The following is a 17,285-nucleotide window of genomic DNA, read 5'->3' on the forward strand; positions in this document are numbered from 1 at the left end:
ATTGTTGTAGAGATTGTTATAATAATCGTTATAATACTGTTTTATAATTTTATTATTACACAATAATGAATTCAAGAGGGAAGAAGTTAGTTTTATTAGCTCGTAACAAATCGGTACGAGATGATAAAACACATAGTCATAATTTACCGCCCTCATCACAACAAGTGACATATTCAGATAGTGCCTCCCATGTTTCTACCAGTGAACCTAATGTATCAGGATATGAACAATGTGAGAATATATTTTTTTGGTGACGATTAAGAATAAGTGACACGTGTGGTGGCCAAAACCACAACGTAACTGTATCTGCTATGTTGCTTTACGCTGTTTAGACATTAGAGATTCCACAAATTGACCATTGCTTTTTTGAACCTGGCTTTAGGTTCAAATTTATGACTTCAAAGCTTTTGCCACAATTCTAATAAAAAACAAAAAAGTGGACATCGATGGTAGTAGTATAAATTGACTAAAATTAACATGGCTGCAGTACAAAAAAGACGATAATAAACATATTTTTTAAATAAAACAAGGAAAATGATAATTTTCCATGCCAAACTTAACAACGGCATATGAAGGACAAGGGCCAATAAAAGAGGAAAAATATAAGGATTTAGAAGAGCTGTGCAATAAAGGCATTATTCCTCCTATATTATCCTTCTATTCTATTCCTTCTATACTTTCTGCTAGTATCATCTCTTCTATAAGCCGTTGCTCACAAACAATAAGGTCAATCAATCAGATGTGCAAAGTGATTGACATAATTAAATTTATTGTTTGAAAATGTTTTCGAAGTTTATGTTTAATTAAAAAAAAAATTAAATTAAAAAGACAGTCAAATCACGTACAAATCGTCTATGTATCTGTTTATACGTATTTCGCTTTAATAAAGCTCATCAGAACAGTTATTCATAGGCGTTCTCAACGTGAAAATTAATCTTTTCTGTCTTTAGGAAGCAACGATAAAATGGCTTCGAAACGGACGCAATAGCGACATCTGATATTAAATCTGTAAAATAGTTTCGAAACACAATTCAGATAACTGCCTTAATCTGGAGCCTTCTAAAAATTGCAAGGCATAGCCAGACGTTAATAAAGATGTTAATAGAGACATGGGGAATCTAAAATTTGTATTCCACGATATGTCTCCTCAACTAAGCAGAAATCGTTAGCGAATTGGTTTCTTGTACTCATACAGAGTAGATCCGAATAAAAATAAAATTAAAAAGACAGTCAAGATTTCTTTCATCATTATCATCAGATAATAAAGAGCATAATCATGTATAGCTGTGAAGTAAGGCATTTAAAACAACGGACAAAAAAGAGACTAAGGGCCACAGAGATGAATCACTGAAGAGGCATCACAAATAGATATGAGAGAAAGAGAGAGTATCTGTGTATGTGTGTGTGTGAGAGAGAGAGAGAAACGGAGAGTGGCCTGGAAGATTTCATGTAAAAAAAAAACAGAGGAATGGAGATTAGGAATCGCAAGCCGTGGACGCACGTTTTAATGCGATATGTATCTATATTATATATATAATAAAGTTTTTTACTCCACACAAATGTGTACATAATTTTAGCTTTAAAGCTTTTTTAATGTTATTAACAAAGCATTACTCAAGACAGACACAGATCTCATTTACTAGGATAATTTTGTAAGCCCTTGCAGTAAGAATAGTGATTCAGTAACTTGAAGGTGTTTAGATTGAAACTTTTGAGTGGCCAGCTAATAGTCCTAAAGCAAATCGCATAAAACATGTAGAGGCCAAGCTGAAAAGTAATATAAGTACAGAAAATATAGATTCTAATTCAATTGCGCAATTAGATCTTTTGCGCAGCATATCTGGGAGGATAAAGGCTCTCGTTAGAGCTGTAGGGGAAATGCTCACTAATAAAGTAATATTATTATGCATTATTATATGCTTTAAAATAATGAATGTTGTATTACAACAATTATTGTATTACGACAATAATTAACTGTCTTAGCAAAAAAAAACAAGCAATTTTAATAGATTCGTGAATGTCAAATCTCTAAATTAGTTGATTATAAATAATCAAATAATCAAACACTTCAGTACTGAACAATATTAAGCAACATAAATCACAAATATTAAAAGATGGTAAATTTCCGAAAATGAAATATGCAATATTCTTTTTTGTGAGTTTATAATACAATCAAGCATCCTCACGAAAAAGTTGAAGTTTGATTTTCTTTAATAGATGTCAAACTAATATAAATATATTGTCATGTATAAATTTAATCATCTGCAAGGGTTAAATTTATCTGTTGAATTTACACATATTATAGAATCTCACTGGTAATTTGGTAACTAAATATTGTAGGCCAATATAATTTTTTTGTAGCGAATATTTAAAAAATCTTCTGGGTATACACTGTCAAGGCTTTGTGGGGTGGTTCTGGTTTAAAAACCACTTTGTCGTCCACTTTGTAGTCGGCGTAGTTGAGAGTATAATGCAAATCAAATCCCAGCTTTTTTGCAGCACACGCAGTGTAGTGGCTGGTACAGTCTACAGTTATGAAGCCGCATCCTTTTAGTCTTGCCAGTTCTCTGAAAAGAAATAAATAATAAATTTAGTCAAAACCTTTTTTTATTAATTTCTTGCGAGATTTCCATTATACTACATTCTTACGAATTTAATTCTGGAAAAGGCTCAGGGTACGGCTTACCGAAGATACATGATGTGTGCGGTGGAGGACGTTCGATACATCGATGTCAAAACAAACCTTCATTTTCTTATGAGATCGCACATACCAAGGATGTATCATCCGTTCACCCTCGTGACCTATCATCGCGGATTACAGCGATGTCGATGCCAGAACAAAATAGTTTGTTTAACATCGCGATTGAGATGTTGCTCGCGTGGTAAATTACAAGTTTATTGGTGGTTTTCAAACCACGTGACATTCACCAGAAATACGGATGGAATGATAAATATACTGAAATGTATCCATACTCATTCTCATAAAAGCATAAAATCATCTGTCTGAGTGGTGTTTCCTAAGCTCTTTAAACAGGCGATGGCATTCTCCTAGATACTGCCTTTTTTGATATATAGAATTAGCCGAAAACTTTAGATTTAAGGAATTACAAATGATCCAATACTTTTCATTTGAAGACATACATTTACTGACGTCACTACTGTTGTTCACTACAAGTACAATATTTGATGGCTACTATGAAAATCCTAATACCGTAGGACCAAAGTCGTGGGAGCACTTGCGTTGCACGAAAAGGCACAAATCGACAAAGATAAAGTTTGTTAAGAACACCGTACCAACATTATTCCAAGATAAATTTCTTAGCATTGAAAAAAAAAAACAAAAAAATACTTAATAGACCTTCTCAAAACTGCTCTATCAGAGGTGGGTTTTAGTATCGACCAGGCTGAATCAGGTACAGTCATCATCCGCTATGCTTATTCTGCATCTTAGTCATATGATTCTGTGACTATCGTACCAGAGGACATTGGCATTCTTGTCTTACTCAGGGCATTAGGAAGGAAGCACTTCAATATATTTTTTTAAACCTTCAAAAGGGTCAGAGTCAGATCAATCATTATACTGTCCTTTAAGTTTTATATATAGTAACGTCATTGCAGATAATTGGCTGTTTCTCCATGCTTTTTCAGAATTCATCCTGAATTTTACAGAAACATTCTGAGTTAGCTAGCAAAACAGCATTATTTCTCGATGAGAAAGTGGAGCCACCTTTGCTCACTGTCTATAGCGAACGTTTTTTCGTCTCTTTATATAATGGAAATAAAAATGATTCATTGGACAGCATGAGACATAAACGATTCACCAAAGATAGTGACCAAAAATATATTTAACTTATCACCGCTTACTCCAACTCAAGATGCAGCCCATTTCCACAATCTACCAGCTTATCATCAGCTTCAGTCGTGGCTCGGCAAACACTGTCATCCTAAAGATTGGGGTTGGAAAAATTTAGATACCAATCCAAACTTTTAGGCCTCCAACACCCCGGAACTTCAGAAATTCATTTTCAACGGAAACTGTAGAAGCATGTGTGGTTGCTGAAACAGCAGGCCTCAAATACTCCGCAGTGTGCCTCAACTTTTCTGGTAAAACTTAAAGTACTTGATGGAAATATAAAAATTAGTTAAAGAAAATGAATTCGAAGATGAATTACAAACAATGATGCCAATTCTGTCTCCCGTTATTCCGAAAACATTCACCTCCTATACTGAATTAGACCTGAACCGCAAACTGGACCATCAAAGAAAATAAAAAAAAAAACAATAGTTGAAAATAATTTTTTAAACATATAATTATGCTCGATATTATCTCACCCAGAAATTGTCCGTGGATTAGGCCTACAGGAATTACGAAAACATTTTCAGATTGTTTATGACATTAAACAATCTTATTCTTTACACTCCTGTTAAAACCAACTAAGAATTGTCTGAAATTGTTTATAGTAATCGTAGAAGCAAACTTGTTACCTGGTTTTTGCCATGAGATCTTTAGCTATTCCCTTTCCTCTATAAGTACCGTCGACAGATAATATTTTAACCACCATAGCCTTGTCGATTCCGGGATAAATCTGGAATGGATCAGATTCTACCGCTACGTGCTCCAATAATTTGACAATTTTGCCAAATTTTTCATCGTCACAAATAAAGTCTTCTTCCATGACTCCTCTCTCGATTACATCTGAAAGTGAACAATGGTTAGGATCAAAATACCCAAATTTTGTAAAAAATAAAAATCAATAAAACGAAATAGTTTCGAGAATGTAACAATAGTTTATTAGAAGCAAGGCAGTCGTGACAATTTCGATAAGAAAAAATAGAAAAATATTTAATGCAAAATTACTGGGCTTGTTTTATTTATCGGAAACTCTTAGAAAGTTATAAAGTTTTCTATAAACTTTAGAACGACATTTTGGGAGGTAAAATTGCTCCATAAAAAAGTTATTGCAAAGCGGAAAATTAGATTTGTATACAATTCTTAATATCTCTTTTAATAACTAATAAAATCATACAAAACTTTCCAAAGTTGTGATCTTTTGTGTCTTTAAAAGATGGGCTCGATAGCTCCAGAAATTTTTGCAAAATTTTCATTTTTAATTTAGGATTTTATAGAAAAAGACCACATTTAAATGACCATTCTAGATCCCTTAAGCTAGCGGGGACACATGAGCGGAATCCAATTTAACCTACGTAATATTTTTTCACCAATTTTTCACTAATTTATTACCACCCTAATAATTTTTCACCACCAAACCAACCTTAAGGGGAGCGATTCTGCTGGCTTACGGTTCAAGCTAGCAGAATTAAAAAAAAAAACTTTTTGTTGATGGCGTATTTTTTCACCAATTTTTCACTAATTTATTACCACCCTAATAATTTTTCACCACCAAACCACCCTTAATGGGAGCGATTCTGCTGGCTTAAGGTTTAAGCTAGCAGAATTCAAAAAAAAACTTTTTGTTGATGGCATATTTTTTCACCCATTTTTCACTAATTTATTACCACCCTAATATTTTTCACCACCAAACCACCCTTAGTGGGAACGATTCTGCTGGCTTAAGGTTCAAGCTAGCAGAATTCAGAAAAAAAACTTTTTGTTGGTGGCATATTTTTTCACTAATTTTTCACTAATTTATTACCACCCTAATAATTTTTCACCACCAAACCACCCTTAATGGGAGCGATTCTGCTGGCTTAAGGTTTAAGCTAGCAGAATTAAAAAAAAAAAAAAAACTTTTTGTTGATGGCATATTTTTTCACCCATTTTTCACTAATTTATTACCACCCTAATATTTTTTCACCATCAAACCACCCTTAAGGGAAGCGATTCTGCTGGCTTACGGTTCAAGCTAGCAGAATTAAAAAAAATATTTATGATCTACCACAGTGTTCTGCTAAGTTTTTACGAATTTATTACAACTTTAGTAATTTTTCACCCCTTACTACCCCTTTAACAAAAATTAAATAAATTTGTTTTTTCAAAAATACTTGAATACATTTACATGGTGTGTGTGTGCGAGTGTGTGTGTGTGTGTGTGTGTGAAAAACACTTCTGTTGTAATAATTGGTATATTTAATTAAAAATTACTACTTACCTATTACTTATTAATTACTTACTAAAAGTAAGTACTACACATTTCACTGGACTGATAAGTCCGAAAACGTTTTGAACTTAATCCTTTAGGATTTTTAAAATTTAATTAAATATACCAATCACAACAGTGTTTTACTTCAATGTTCGAGTTTTTTAACTATATGATATACAACCAACTCACGGGAATGATCCCTTTTTAAGTTGTAAAATTTTGTTAAAAAATAGGTAAATTACTATTTAACTGGGAATAAGCCACAATTAAAGGTTAAAATACGTTTATTGACGTTTCAATTTCCACTTCGGAAATCGTTCTCAAAATACAAACATTAGTAAAATTTAAAAATAGGTAGTGTACAAAACAACAATATTGCAATGTTTAGCATATAAAAAAGTTGGTGTTTGTGTAAATTCTAGCATTTAAAGATGTAAACTACTTTCCTTATTTGAATTTCTAGTATTTATGGGAATTATCTTCCACACTGACACATACGGATTTCAAGATTGGAGGGTTATTGGAAAACAGATCCACTATTCAGCTTAAAATCTTTTTTGCAGAACATCGGAAGAGATCTTTTTCTTATAATTTTAAGGTGCTTAATCTTCATCCATAATCCAATGGGACCGAATGTTATTCCTGAAGATCGGTTTTATAGAATAAGAACAGTTATAGACTTTTTAATAATAAAATGACTGCTCTGCGTTATCCAGTAAAATAATTATCGCTAGATGAATCGATGGTACCGTGGAAAGTTAGACTTAGTTTTAAACAATATACTAAACAAAAGACATAAAAGATAATATCAAGGTTAGAATTAATTCGTAAATTAATTTATAAAAAAGCAAAGAAAGACGGAATATCGCACGCGAACATTTACCTATAAATAATTGCTAACAAATCGGACAAACGCGAAACGAAAACGAAAAGATGCAGAGTATGTCCTATCCTAAAAATAAGAAAAAACCCAATTTATGAGTGTGTGGATTGTGCCAAGAAACCAGATCTCTCCGTGGGCGATTCTTTCAAATATTTTCATAAACAAAATAAATAAGTTAATATTTTTTTGTAATAACCTTCTTATTTAAATATTATTAAAATATTAAATACCTAAATTATTTTTCAAATTTTCATCTACCTAATGAATGCAAATCTTTTAACAATAGGGTGCAATAGGTGCGCACGATCCCGATGACCCTCCTTTACAATCAGATAAATAATGTAATAGACGTAATAAAATTATTTCAATTTGAATATTTCTTACCTGGTAATTTATTCTGTGAAATATAAAAATTCCATTGTATTTACTACAACTCAACTTGATTTCAGTTATTTTATATTCATAAAAAGGACTAACGATTCGATTTCGCTTAGCCATGTAATACGACTCGAATCAGAGTCAATTTTTTAAAACGGGTAAAATTTATAGTTTTTGGAATAAAGTGTTTTCATATTTTTAATATTTAAACATTGAAAAAATAAATATTAGTTAGTATAGAATAACATTTGAAAATGTTTTTCAATTAGGGTAGTTGAGAAAAACATGACTAGGCTGGTAAAAATATAGTAAAATTCTAGCAGAGCACTCTTGTGTTTTCAGAAAGATTTTTTATTCACCTAGCGTCAATGTGTATCTTGTTGAATGTTTCCCATTATCCGAAGCTTAGGGGGTCAAAAATTATAAGGGTGGATCAAATTTAGTAAAAACCAGGCAAGCAATTTATATTTTCAGTTACAAGTAGAATACAGTAAAATTATAAAAATAGATTTTTTATCACCTTAAATTTTAAGGTAGTAGAATTATTGACTCCTCATAGAGGGTAGTTGAAGGGTGAAAAATTACTAGGATGGTAATGTATTAGTACAAATCTAGCATAATACTGTAGTATCTCATATTTCCGAAAAGATTTGCTTTGCATTCAACCAGCGTAAATGTGTAGATGGTGGAATTGGTGAAGTTCGTTAACATTTAGTAAAAACTAACCAGAGAGTTTCTTATTTTACTTATAAATAGTATTTAGTAAAATTATAAAACAAAACTTTTTCACCTTTAATTTAAACATAGCAGAACTATTGACTTTTACTAAGAGTTAGTCGAGGGATAAAAAATTACTAAGTTGGTAATAAATTCGTAAAAACCACAGCAAAATACTGTGGTATATCATAAATATTTTTTTTTAATTACGCTGGCTCGAATATTAAGCTAGCAGAAATGTTTCCAAATAAGATTGGTTTAGAGATGGAAACTTATCAGGGTAAAAATACTTTTTTATGTCAGTTATAAGTAGAGGATAGTGAAATTGTAAAAAAAGATTTTTTTCACATTAAATTTTAACCTAACAGAATTATTGACTTATCACAAGGGGTAGTTTAGGTGTGAAAAATTACTAGGGTGGTAATAAATTAGTAAAAACCTAGCAAAACACTGTGGTATATTATAAATATGTTTTTTAATTCTGCTGGCTTGAACCGCAAGCCAGCAGAATGGCTCCCCTTAAGGGTGGTTTAATGGTGAAACAATATTAGGGTAGTAATAAATTAGTGAAAAATGGGTGAAAAATATGCCATCAACAAATTTTTTTTTTTTTTTGAATTCTGCCATCTTGAACCTTAAGCCAGAAGAACCGCTCCCATTAAGGGTGGTTTGGTGGTGAAAAATTATTAGGGTGGTAATAAATTAGTGAAAAATGGGTGAAACTATATGTCATCAACAAAAAGTTTTTTTTTTGAATTCTGCTAGCTTGAACCTTAAGCCAGCAGAATCGCTCCCATTAAGGGGGGTTTGGTGGTGAAAAATTATTAGGGTGGTAATAAATTAGTGAAAAATGGGTGAAAAAATATGTCATCAACAAAAAGTTTTTTTTTTGAATTCTGCTAGCTTGAACCTTAAGCCAGCAGAATCGCTCCCATTAAGGGGGGTTTGGTGGTGAAAAATTATTAGGGTGGTAATAAATTAGTGAAAAATTGGTGAAAAAATATGCCATCAACAAAAAGTTTTTTTTTTGAATTCTGCTAGCTTGAACCTTAAGCCAGCAGAATCGCTCCCATTAAGGGGGGTTTGGTGGTGAAAAATTATTAGGGTGGTAATAAATTAGTGAAAAATTGGTGAAAAAATATGCCATTAACAAAAAGATTTTTTATTTTATTATTCTGCTAGCTTGAACCTTAAGCCAGCAGAATCGCTCCCATTAAGGGTGGTTTGGTGGTGAAAAATTATTAGGGTGGTAATAAATTAGTGAAAAATGGGTGAAAAAATATGCCATCAACAAAAAGTTTCTTTTTTGAATTCTGCTAGCTTGAATCTTAAGCCAGCAGAATCGCTCCCCTTAAGGTTGGTTTGGTGGTGAAAAATTATTAGGGTGGTAATAAATTAGTGAAAAATGGGTGAAAAAATATTACGTAGGTTAAATTGGATTCCGCTCATGTGTCCCCGCTAGCTTAAGGGTCCTGACCATTCTGGGGCTGGGTAACGATTAAAATATCCACTTTTATATAATTTTTTTCGTATCTCCTCCAAGTACTTTACGTTAAAAATTACAATTTTTTAATAATTCCCTTATCAATAAGCATCATTTAATAAGTATCACTTTTTTGGCTCATCTTCTTCTTCTTCTTTCTCTTTATAAGCAATTCTGCTTGTTCATTGGCGGATTAATACCTCTATGGAAGGTATAAAAAAAGGCCAAAAAGCAAAAAACATCTTCCAAATTTGCTGTTATTATGCTATGGAGTGAGTCAAGAAACTATTCTGATGATTATTACTTTTACAGTGTTGATGTTATTGGTCAAAATTCAAAAAACACGATGGTAATATGCTTCCCTAACTTTCTGTCCGCCATCGGACCAGTAGAGAACTCTGTATATTCAAACTGAACTGTATTGTGATGTACAGTCGAAGTGAGATGAAACAAATGATGAAGAATTCCAATATATTACAAAAAATGTAGAGCTGAAATTGTTTATTCAGATTAAACTTAACGACTTGTTTAAGGATCTTGTGTTAACGTAAGAAAAAACTGAATTGGTTGGCTCTAGTCTAAAAGAAAATAATTTGTCGTCGGTTGGAACTAGTATTTAAGCGTATAGAAAGAAAAATCAGAAATTTTATAAGTTTTTGAACAAGAGGGTGATTTAGTGCACTGCTCAAACCGATTCGGTCTGATGAATGGGTTTTATATTCAACACAAAAAGGAAGACTAGAGGCTGTTTATTACCTGTTGGACATTCATTACATATGAAATAAAACTATTAAAACCTAAAAACAGTGTTAAATAAAATAGTCTATTCTAATTTTACCAAATTTACATATTTCTGGTGTGAATAGAAGATGGCTAGAAACTAACATTGTCTTTAGAGTCTTTAAAACCTGGCGAGAAGAACTTTCTACACAAAAAAACTTGGACCATTTAGGTCCAAGTTTTTTGTGTAGAAAGGACTCAATATAAAGTTAGGTCTCATCAAACATTTTATAAATGCTTTGCTAAAGATGGACAATGTTCAAGTATCTCCGTTAATATTTTCCATGTTTTTCAGAAGCTAAACTAAAAGAAGGCATCTTTGTCGGACGTGACATTAGAAAAATGATGTTTGAATCTACAATGACCTTAAATGAGAAGGACGCATGGACATCATTGAAGAAAGTCGTTAAAAAGTTCTTGAGAAATAAAAAGTCCCAGAATATGATTCAATTGTAGCATGTTAAAGAAGTTTCAAAAATTAGGATTTTTGATTAGCCTGAAAGTTGACTTTTTGCAACAGTTACCTTGCTTATTTCCCAAACAATTTCGGAGATGTTAGTAAGAAGCAAGATAAGCATTTTTACAAAGATATAAATTGATGTAAAAACGCTACCCAGCCGCTGAAACGTTAACATGATAGAGGACTACTGTTAGTCACTTCACCGAGAAGTTCTGCAAGCGATTCATTGTAGAAAAGCTGTGCTAGAAGCTTAAAAAAAGGGAAACAAAGTGCAGACTAATTCCAGCTGACTTGTGAAACCTGTATTAGCATATTATACTGTTTTAAGTAGCCTACTGTAAATACAAACTACGCTTATGATGGCGTTTCATATACCTTATATGGATTTTATATTATATAATAAAAAGCAGATTGCACAAAATCTATGGGTGATATAAAAAAAATAAGGCCAGATTTAAATCCAGCACATAAAAATGAGCTATTTTAATAAATAATTTTGGGAAAAAACAGAATATAACTTAAATATTTGTATAAGCTTACCATTTAAGCAAACTCCTATGATCTTTTTATTCTGCACTGCCAACAGATTTACGCCGTTATCCAAATTTTTCAAAGTAAATCGTTCAAGGTCATAGCATCTTGGATGTTCGTCGGTGATGATTTCCATGAAAGAATTCAGTGGCTCGTCTTTGTAGAAGAACTTCTGCAGAAATGCCAGAACTGCCTCCTTGTCGTCAAGAGTGGCTATTTTAATTTCGAAGTCAATAGGACTGGTTGGAGTTGAAGGTGTTGAACATGACGAAATCGCACTGTCCTCTGATATTTGGGTCTAAAAAATAAAATTAAGATGTTTTAATTTTTACAGTTAACAAGGAAACCTCATATTGTTCTGAAGCTATTTTCTTGTGGCATTTTAAAGTAATTACTATTTAAATGGGAATCAGCCACAATTATACATGCTATGATCTTTTCTGATGAATATTCTCAAGTTAAAGTTGATTTCATGTAATCGAATGAACTATGTTATAAGTAAAGTCGTCGCAGGAGCGCAACTCAACAATATTGGCAATATCATTTTAAAGTCGTCTACTTTAAAATGTATAATGTATGTCTGAATTGTCAATATAAATAAGTCAGATAAAATTAAATAATTAGAAGAATTTTTCACTAAATAACAGAAAAACAAAAATTTGTTTAATTTACTAATGTTTGTATTTTGAGAACGATTTCCTAAGTGGAAATTGAAACGTCAATAAACGTAATTTAACCTTTAATTGTGGCTTATTCCCATTTAAATAGTAAGGAAACCTCAGTATCAAATATCAATTATGTATATATATATATATATATATATATATATATATATATATATATATAAATACGTTCGAATTATCGGGTAAAGTGGTCTGTAATGAAAATCTTTCTTTTTTCTGAGATACTCAATATTTCTCCATTTATTTAATAGCTTCCTCAGGAGTAAACTAAAACAATTTAAACATTACAAAAAATGGCGTACACATACATTTTAAAACACTCAAAGAATTTAAAAGATTTCGCAAATAAAAACTGACATTGAAGTATTTGAAATATTGAATGTCAAGATTAAATTGTCTTAAGCACGTTCGTTACAGCTATACGATAAAAAATTAAAATCATTTCAAATGTAAAAATAAAAATAACAATAAAAGAAACGTTAGAAGAATGATATTTCTTTGATGAATTATTAAGGTTAGTTGTTATTAAGATGAATTTTGGCTATTTTGAATATTTATAAATTTTGTTCAATATGTTACAATATATGTTACTTAACTGTTCAGTGTCCGTTTTATAATTTAAAGTGTTTTTATTTTTGTTAATGTAATACATCTCAAGAAATAATCTACTTTTGTAGTTATCAGTCTGTGCCAAAATGTGAGCTTTGTTATAATCTAGCATATGACCAGTGTTTTCATAGTGCTCAACCACTGCGCAAGTATTTTTTCCCAAGCGGCAATCACTTTTATGTTGTGTGATGCGTTGTTTTAGCCATTGTGATGTTTGACCAATGTAGCTATTTTGACATCCTAAACACGGTATTTCATAAACGACATTACTTTTATATAAGGTTGGTACTGGGTCTTTGATTTTTGAAAATAGTTGTTTGCTGTTCATGGTATTATATTTAGCAATACTAATAATAATACAATAATATTAGGAACATTTTTGAATATGGATATGACAGAATGAGTTAGACCATTAATAAAGGGAAGTTTTTTATATTTGATTGATTTGTTGTTAGAATCATGGAAGTGTGTGTGTTGTATATCCGAATTTTTACATTGACCGAAATTTATACCCACAGAGCGTTGTGAATTTCGTTTATTTCTCACATCGCGTTTCGGGTATTTTTGACGTGCACAGAACGCGTTGTGGATAAATTACAATGACCCACAATGTGAAACTACGAAGGCCGTAAAAAACACATGACGAATTTTGCTTTATGGCCAATATAAATACCCACAAAGGGAAATACAGAAATCGCATATCGAGTCTTCCCGGTAACACGGGTTTTATTCAGTGTAGTTTCTGATAATTTCTAATACAATGGGTGAATCAATCGAAAACCTTAAAAAGAAATTCGAGGATGATTTGAATAAACTTTACGTTTAGTAAAAGTCAAGTATTAGGTCTACGCTACTTTTAGAAGGCGACTATAAAAAACTAATTTATGAGGTTAAAAAAGCATTAGAATTGCGAAGATTCGGCAAAGAACTATTATCTAAACATTATCGAAGACTCAATCAATATGGATTATTAAACATTGGAGAAAATGAACATCTGATAGCCAAAAGACACACTAACGAAGAAGAAATCAAATTATTTTTTGTTCATCGTGAGCAATTATTTGATATTGTGCATACAGCCCACATGAAGATGGGACATAAAGGAGAAAAAGGTAGGTAAATATATGCATTAGGCACAGTCTTTATGTATCCTCTCTCTCTCTCTCTCTCTCTCTCTCTCTCTCTCTCTAGCAGGTTCTCTCTCTCTGGCAAATCAAAAAGTCTTTAAACATTTTTTATTGTTTATGGAATGGAGCATAAGTTAAAGAAAAAATACGCAAATATAACCCGAAAAATTATAAACTTACCTTAGTAAATGCAAGTTATGCAAGTTGATGAAAAAAATTTCAAAGACAGGCTTGATTTTCAAGCCTATAATTTCTAAATATATGAACTGTAGATGTCAGGTAATTATAAAGAGCTAATAATTTTATGATATGAAAAATGATATTAGTCATATTGTAGCTTGACCTGATAGATATGCAAACGGAGCCCGATGATCCATATAACATTATTTTACACTACCAGGATCATTTTACTACTACGTTTTGTTTTGGTTTTTAAGACCATTGAAAACTAAAATAGCACTTGAAGTGGCTGATCAGTTGGTTGATATTTTTTGGCTAATAGGTGCTCCATATATCTTGCAAAGTGATAACGGCCGTGAGTTTGCCAACTCGGTTATTGTAGAACTAACTACTGTGTGGCCTGGTCTGAAAATAGTTCATGGTCGACCAAGACACTCACAAAGTCAGGGCTCTGTCAGATAATAATAATACAAAATGGTCCGAAGGGTTGAGATTTATACAGTCCAAGAAAAACAGATCTTTTCATAGAGGAATTGGTAGCCCTTATGAGGCCATGTTTGGCAGCAGACAAACAAATGGTTTAGAAGATACAGACCTTCCAAAAGATGTTCTTGATAAACTACAAAATAAAGAAGACTTAGAAGCAACTTAGAATAAATAGCATGGAAAACGAACATGATGATAATTATTCAAAAAATGGAGAAGAAAGCAACAGTGTAGAACCCTTCCAAGAGAATTTAGATAATCAAGACAAATATATGAATCAATCTTCAGAAATCCTGGACAATAATAATCTGATTGAAAATAATGAAGATGCACCCAATATACAAGAATGAAAAGTTGACGGCAATTTAAATGATCAGTGAACCCAAAGAAGTAAGAGGATATTGAATGAGAGAGAAGTGTCACCTAAAATAATAAGAGTTCGGGCATCAAAGATGATATGTGAGTCAAAAAAAGATTTGCTCTTTTAAAAAAGGGAAATGTTTTAATTCGAGCGTCGGATGTTGATAGAGGTCGATTAACTCCAAGAATGTATTAGCCATTGTTTCTAAAATTAATAATGATGATTTGTACAAACTCAGTACTGAGAATATACCACTGGATAGGTTATTCCCAAAAAATTGACTCCTTCAAACCGATTCGCAATTCATGTTTGAATTAAATGATATTAGTAGTAAGAAAATACCCTTGAGATCTGCTGCAAATATGTTATTCAAAGGTTCTGGTCAAGGTTTTCTCAGATGCCACTTTAAAAGGTTTTGTGGCGACAATAAATGTTCCTGTAAACAAAGGAACAAAAAATATAATTCAAGGTGTTATGGATCGCTGTCTTGAGAACACTCTTCTGTCTTACTGTATGGCTGTGAAAGTTGGACAATGGACTCTGAAATAGAAAAAAGAATAGATGCCTTTAAGATGTATATATACAGACGAATGTTGAGGATTCCATGGGTACAAAGAGTTACTACAAAGGTACAAAGAGAACTTGAACGAAGATATGTGCAGTAGATTGAAAGCATTTGAGATGTGACTATATCGGAGACTACTTAAGATACCATGGACTAACCGTGTCACAAATAAGAACGTCCTCAGAAGAATAAAGAAAAACCAAGAGGTAGCGACCGCCATCAAGTATTGAAAGCTACAATACTTCGGAGACGTTATGCGAAATGAATCCAGACATGCCTCCTACAAACCATCCTGCAAGGAAAAATGTTTGGAAAGCGAGGTCCAGGAAAAACAAGAACATTCTAATTAACTAACCTCAGGACCTGGTTCAACACATCATTAAAGATGACTACTAATAGAACTCGAAGAATTCGAAAAGTGGCACAAGGTGTCAAGGTCGACGACAGCTATTATTTACTTCCAAACCTAATAGTCGACTCTGACATTAAATCCGAAGATAAAACAATGTTAACTACCGCACCAAAGGTCTATCTCATAACAGCTGATTTTTGGGATAAACCAAATTTAGAATTTAGTAAGTTTACAATTTTGAACAATGAAGGAACTAAATAAAGTACAAATGAAAACCTAGTGGATAACTTAGATTGAAAATGAACACAAAGCCAACGAAAATATTTCATAGCTCGTTCAAGAAGCTGGAGGCTCAGAAAATTAACAAAGTTACCAGGATCTAAGGGAAACAAATAAAAATTTAGTTAAAGATAATGGAGTTAAATCAAATCAAGTTGATCGATTAACAAATTTAACCAAAACGCCAAAAAACCAAAGCAAAAAAGGGAAAAAGACAAATAATAAAGTAGTACACTAAACATTTAATTGTATTGAAGAACCATTTGTTTACTCAATAACTACACCAAGTAATTATTTCACACCACCAGATAAGATAATGTCTTCTCTAGATCCTGTTAAAATATTCTTCTCTTATAGTTGACAGCACGATGTTCCAGAATTTTTAATAATAGAGTAAAATATAGTTAGAGAATTAGTAATAATTAGTTTTTAGTAATAGAGTTAATAGAGTTATAATGAGTGTAGTGCAAATGTCATCTTAGGTACGAGGGCCATTCGTAAAATAAGGTTCCCTTGAAATTTAAAAAGAGAGAAATTGATTTTTTTCTTAGTTATACATAATTTTAAATAATTGATGGATTTGACCGTTACTTGATGGAAATTCATTTTATGTAACAATAAAACACTGAAAACTTTGTTTTCAAAACTTCCACAAAATTTATTTTAAACTCTTACCACTACAGCTGTTTCGGCTGATTGCCTTTCTCAAGTGATCTATTTTTGGCATTCGTTTACACTTTATAGTCTCTAATGAAATAGGTTGAGGAGGGGAGAACTGTTTGTCTCAAGTTAATCATTCAGAATTATATCTGTGTTTTTTAATTTGTTGATTTCCATAGATTCCAACAAAGATAGCTTAAGGCCTTCATTTTGAATGTGAAGAATTTTAAATTCGTCATTAAAAGAATGATTGTGGTCTAGAAGGTGAAGTACGTATGTAGAATCTGTTTTTCTATTATTGAAAGCCCTTTTATGTTCTGCTATTCGTTTATTAAAATTCTACTAGTTTCTTCCGATGTAAGTTTTTGGGCAGTCGCCACATTTAAGTTTGTACACACCACTGTGTAAGTGTTTTTTATTTTGGCTCTTAATGTTTTTAATATATTTGCCTAGGTTGTTATTTGTTTTGAAAGATGGTGTTATTCCTTTCTTTTTTATGTGTTTGGCGATTTTTGTTGATATTTGGCCTGTATAGGTAATCGAGCAGAAGGTACTGGGTTTTTTCTCTGGTGGTGCAAATACTAATTTCAGGGCTTTCTTGTGTAGTTTTTGATTTAACATTTTGATAACTGTTTGTTCGTTGTATCTAT

At 32.0% G+C, this 17,285-nt stretch overlaps 1 protein-coding gene across 1 annotated transcript in view; it reads right to left on the bottom strand.

Annotated features, from left to right (window-relative positions):
• Window positions 1-879: 879 nt before the first annotated feature.
• The window catches only part of LOC140432384 (arylalkylamine N-acetyltransferase 1-like), a 147,041-nt gene continuing 130,635 nt past the window's right edge, over window positions 880-17,285 (bottom strand). The window contains exons 2-4 of the mRNA XM_072520241.1: window positions 11,343-11,631; window positions 4,486-4,696; window positions 880-2,567 (exon numbers count right to left, since the gene is read on the bottom strand). Coding sequence (XP_072376342.1) covers window positions 2,369-2,567; window positions 4,486-4,696; window positions 11,343-11,631 — 699 coding nt within the window. The 3' untranslated portion in view covers window positions 880-2,368. The remainder of the gene's footprint in view (window positions 2,568-4,485; window positions 4,697-11,342; window positions 11,632-17,285) is intronic.

Source organism: Diabrotica undecimpunctata, chromosome 1 (genome assembly GCF_040954645.1).
Source record: "Diabrotica undecimpunctata isolate CICGRU chromosome 1, icDiaUnde3, whole genome shotgun sequence".
Taxonomy (NCBI): Eukaryota; Metazoa; Arthropoda; class Insecta; order Coleoptera; family Chrysomelidae; genus Diabrotica; species Diabrotica undecimpunctata.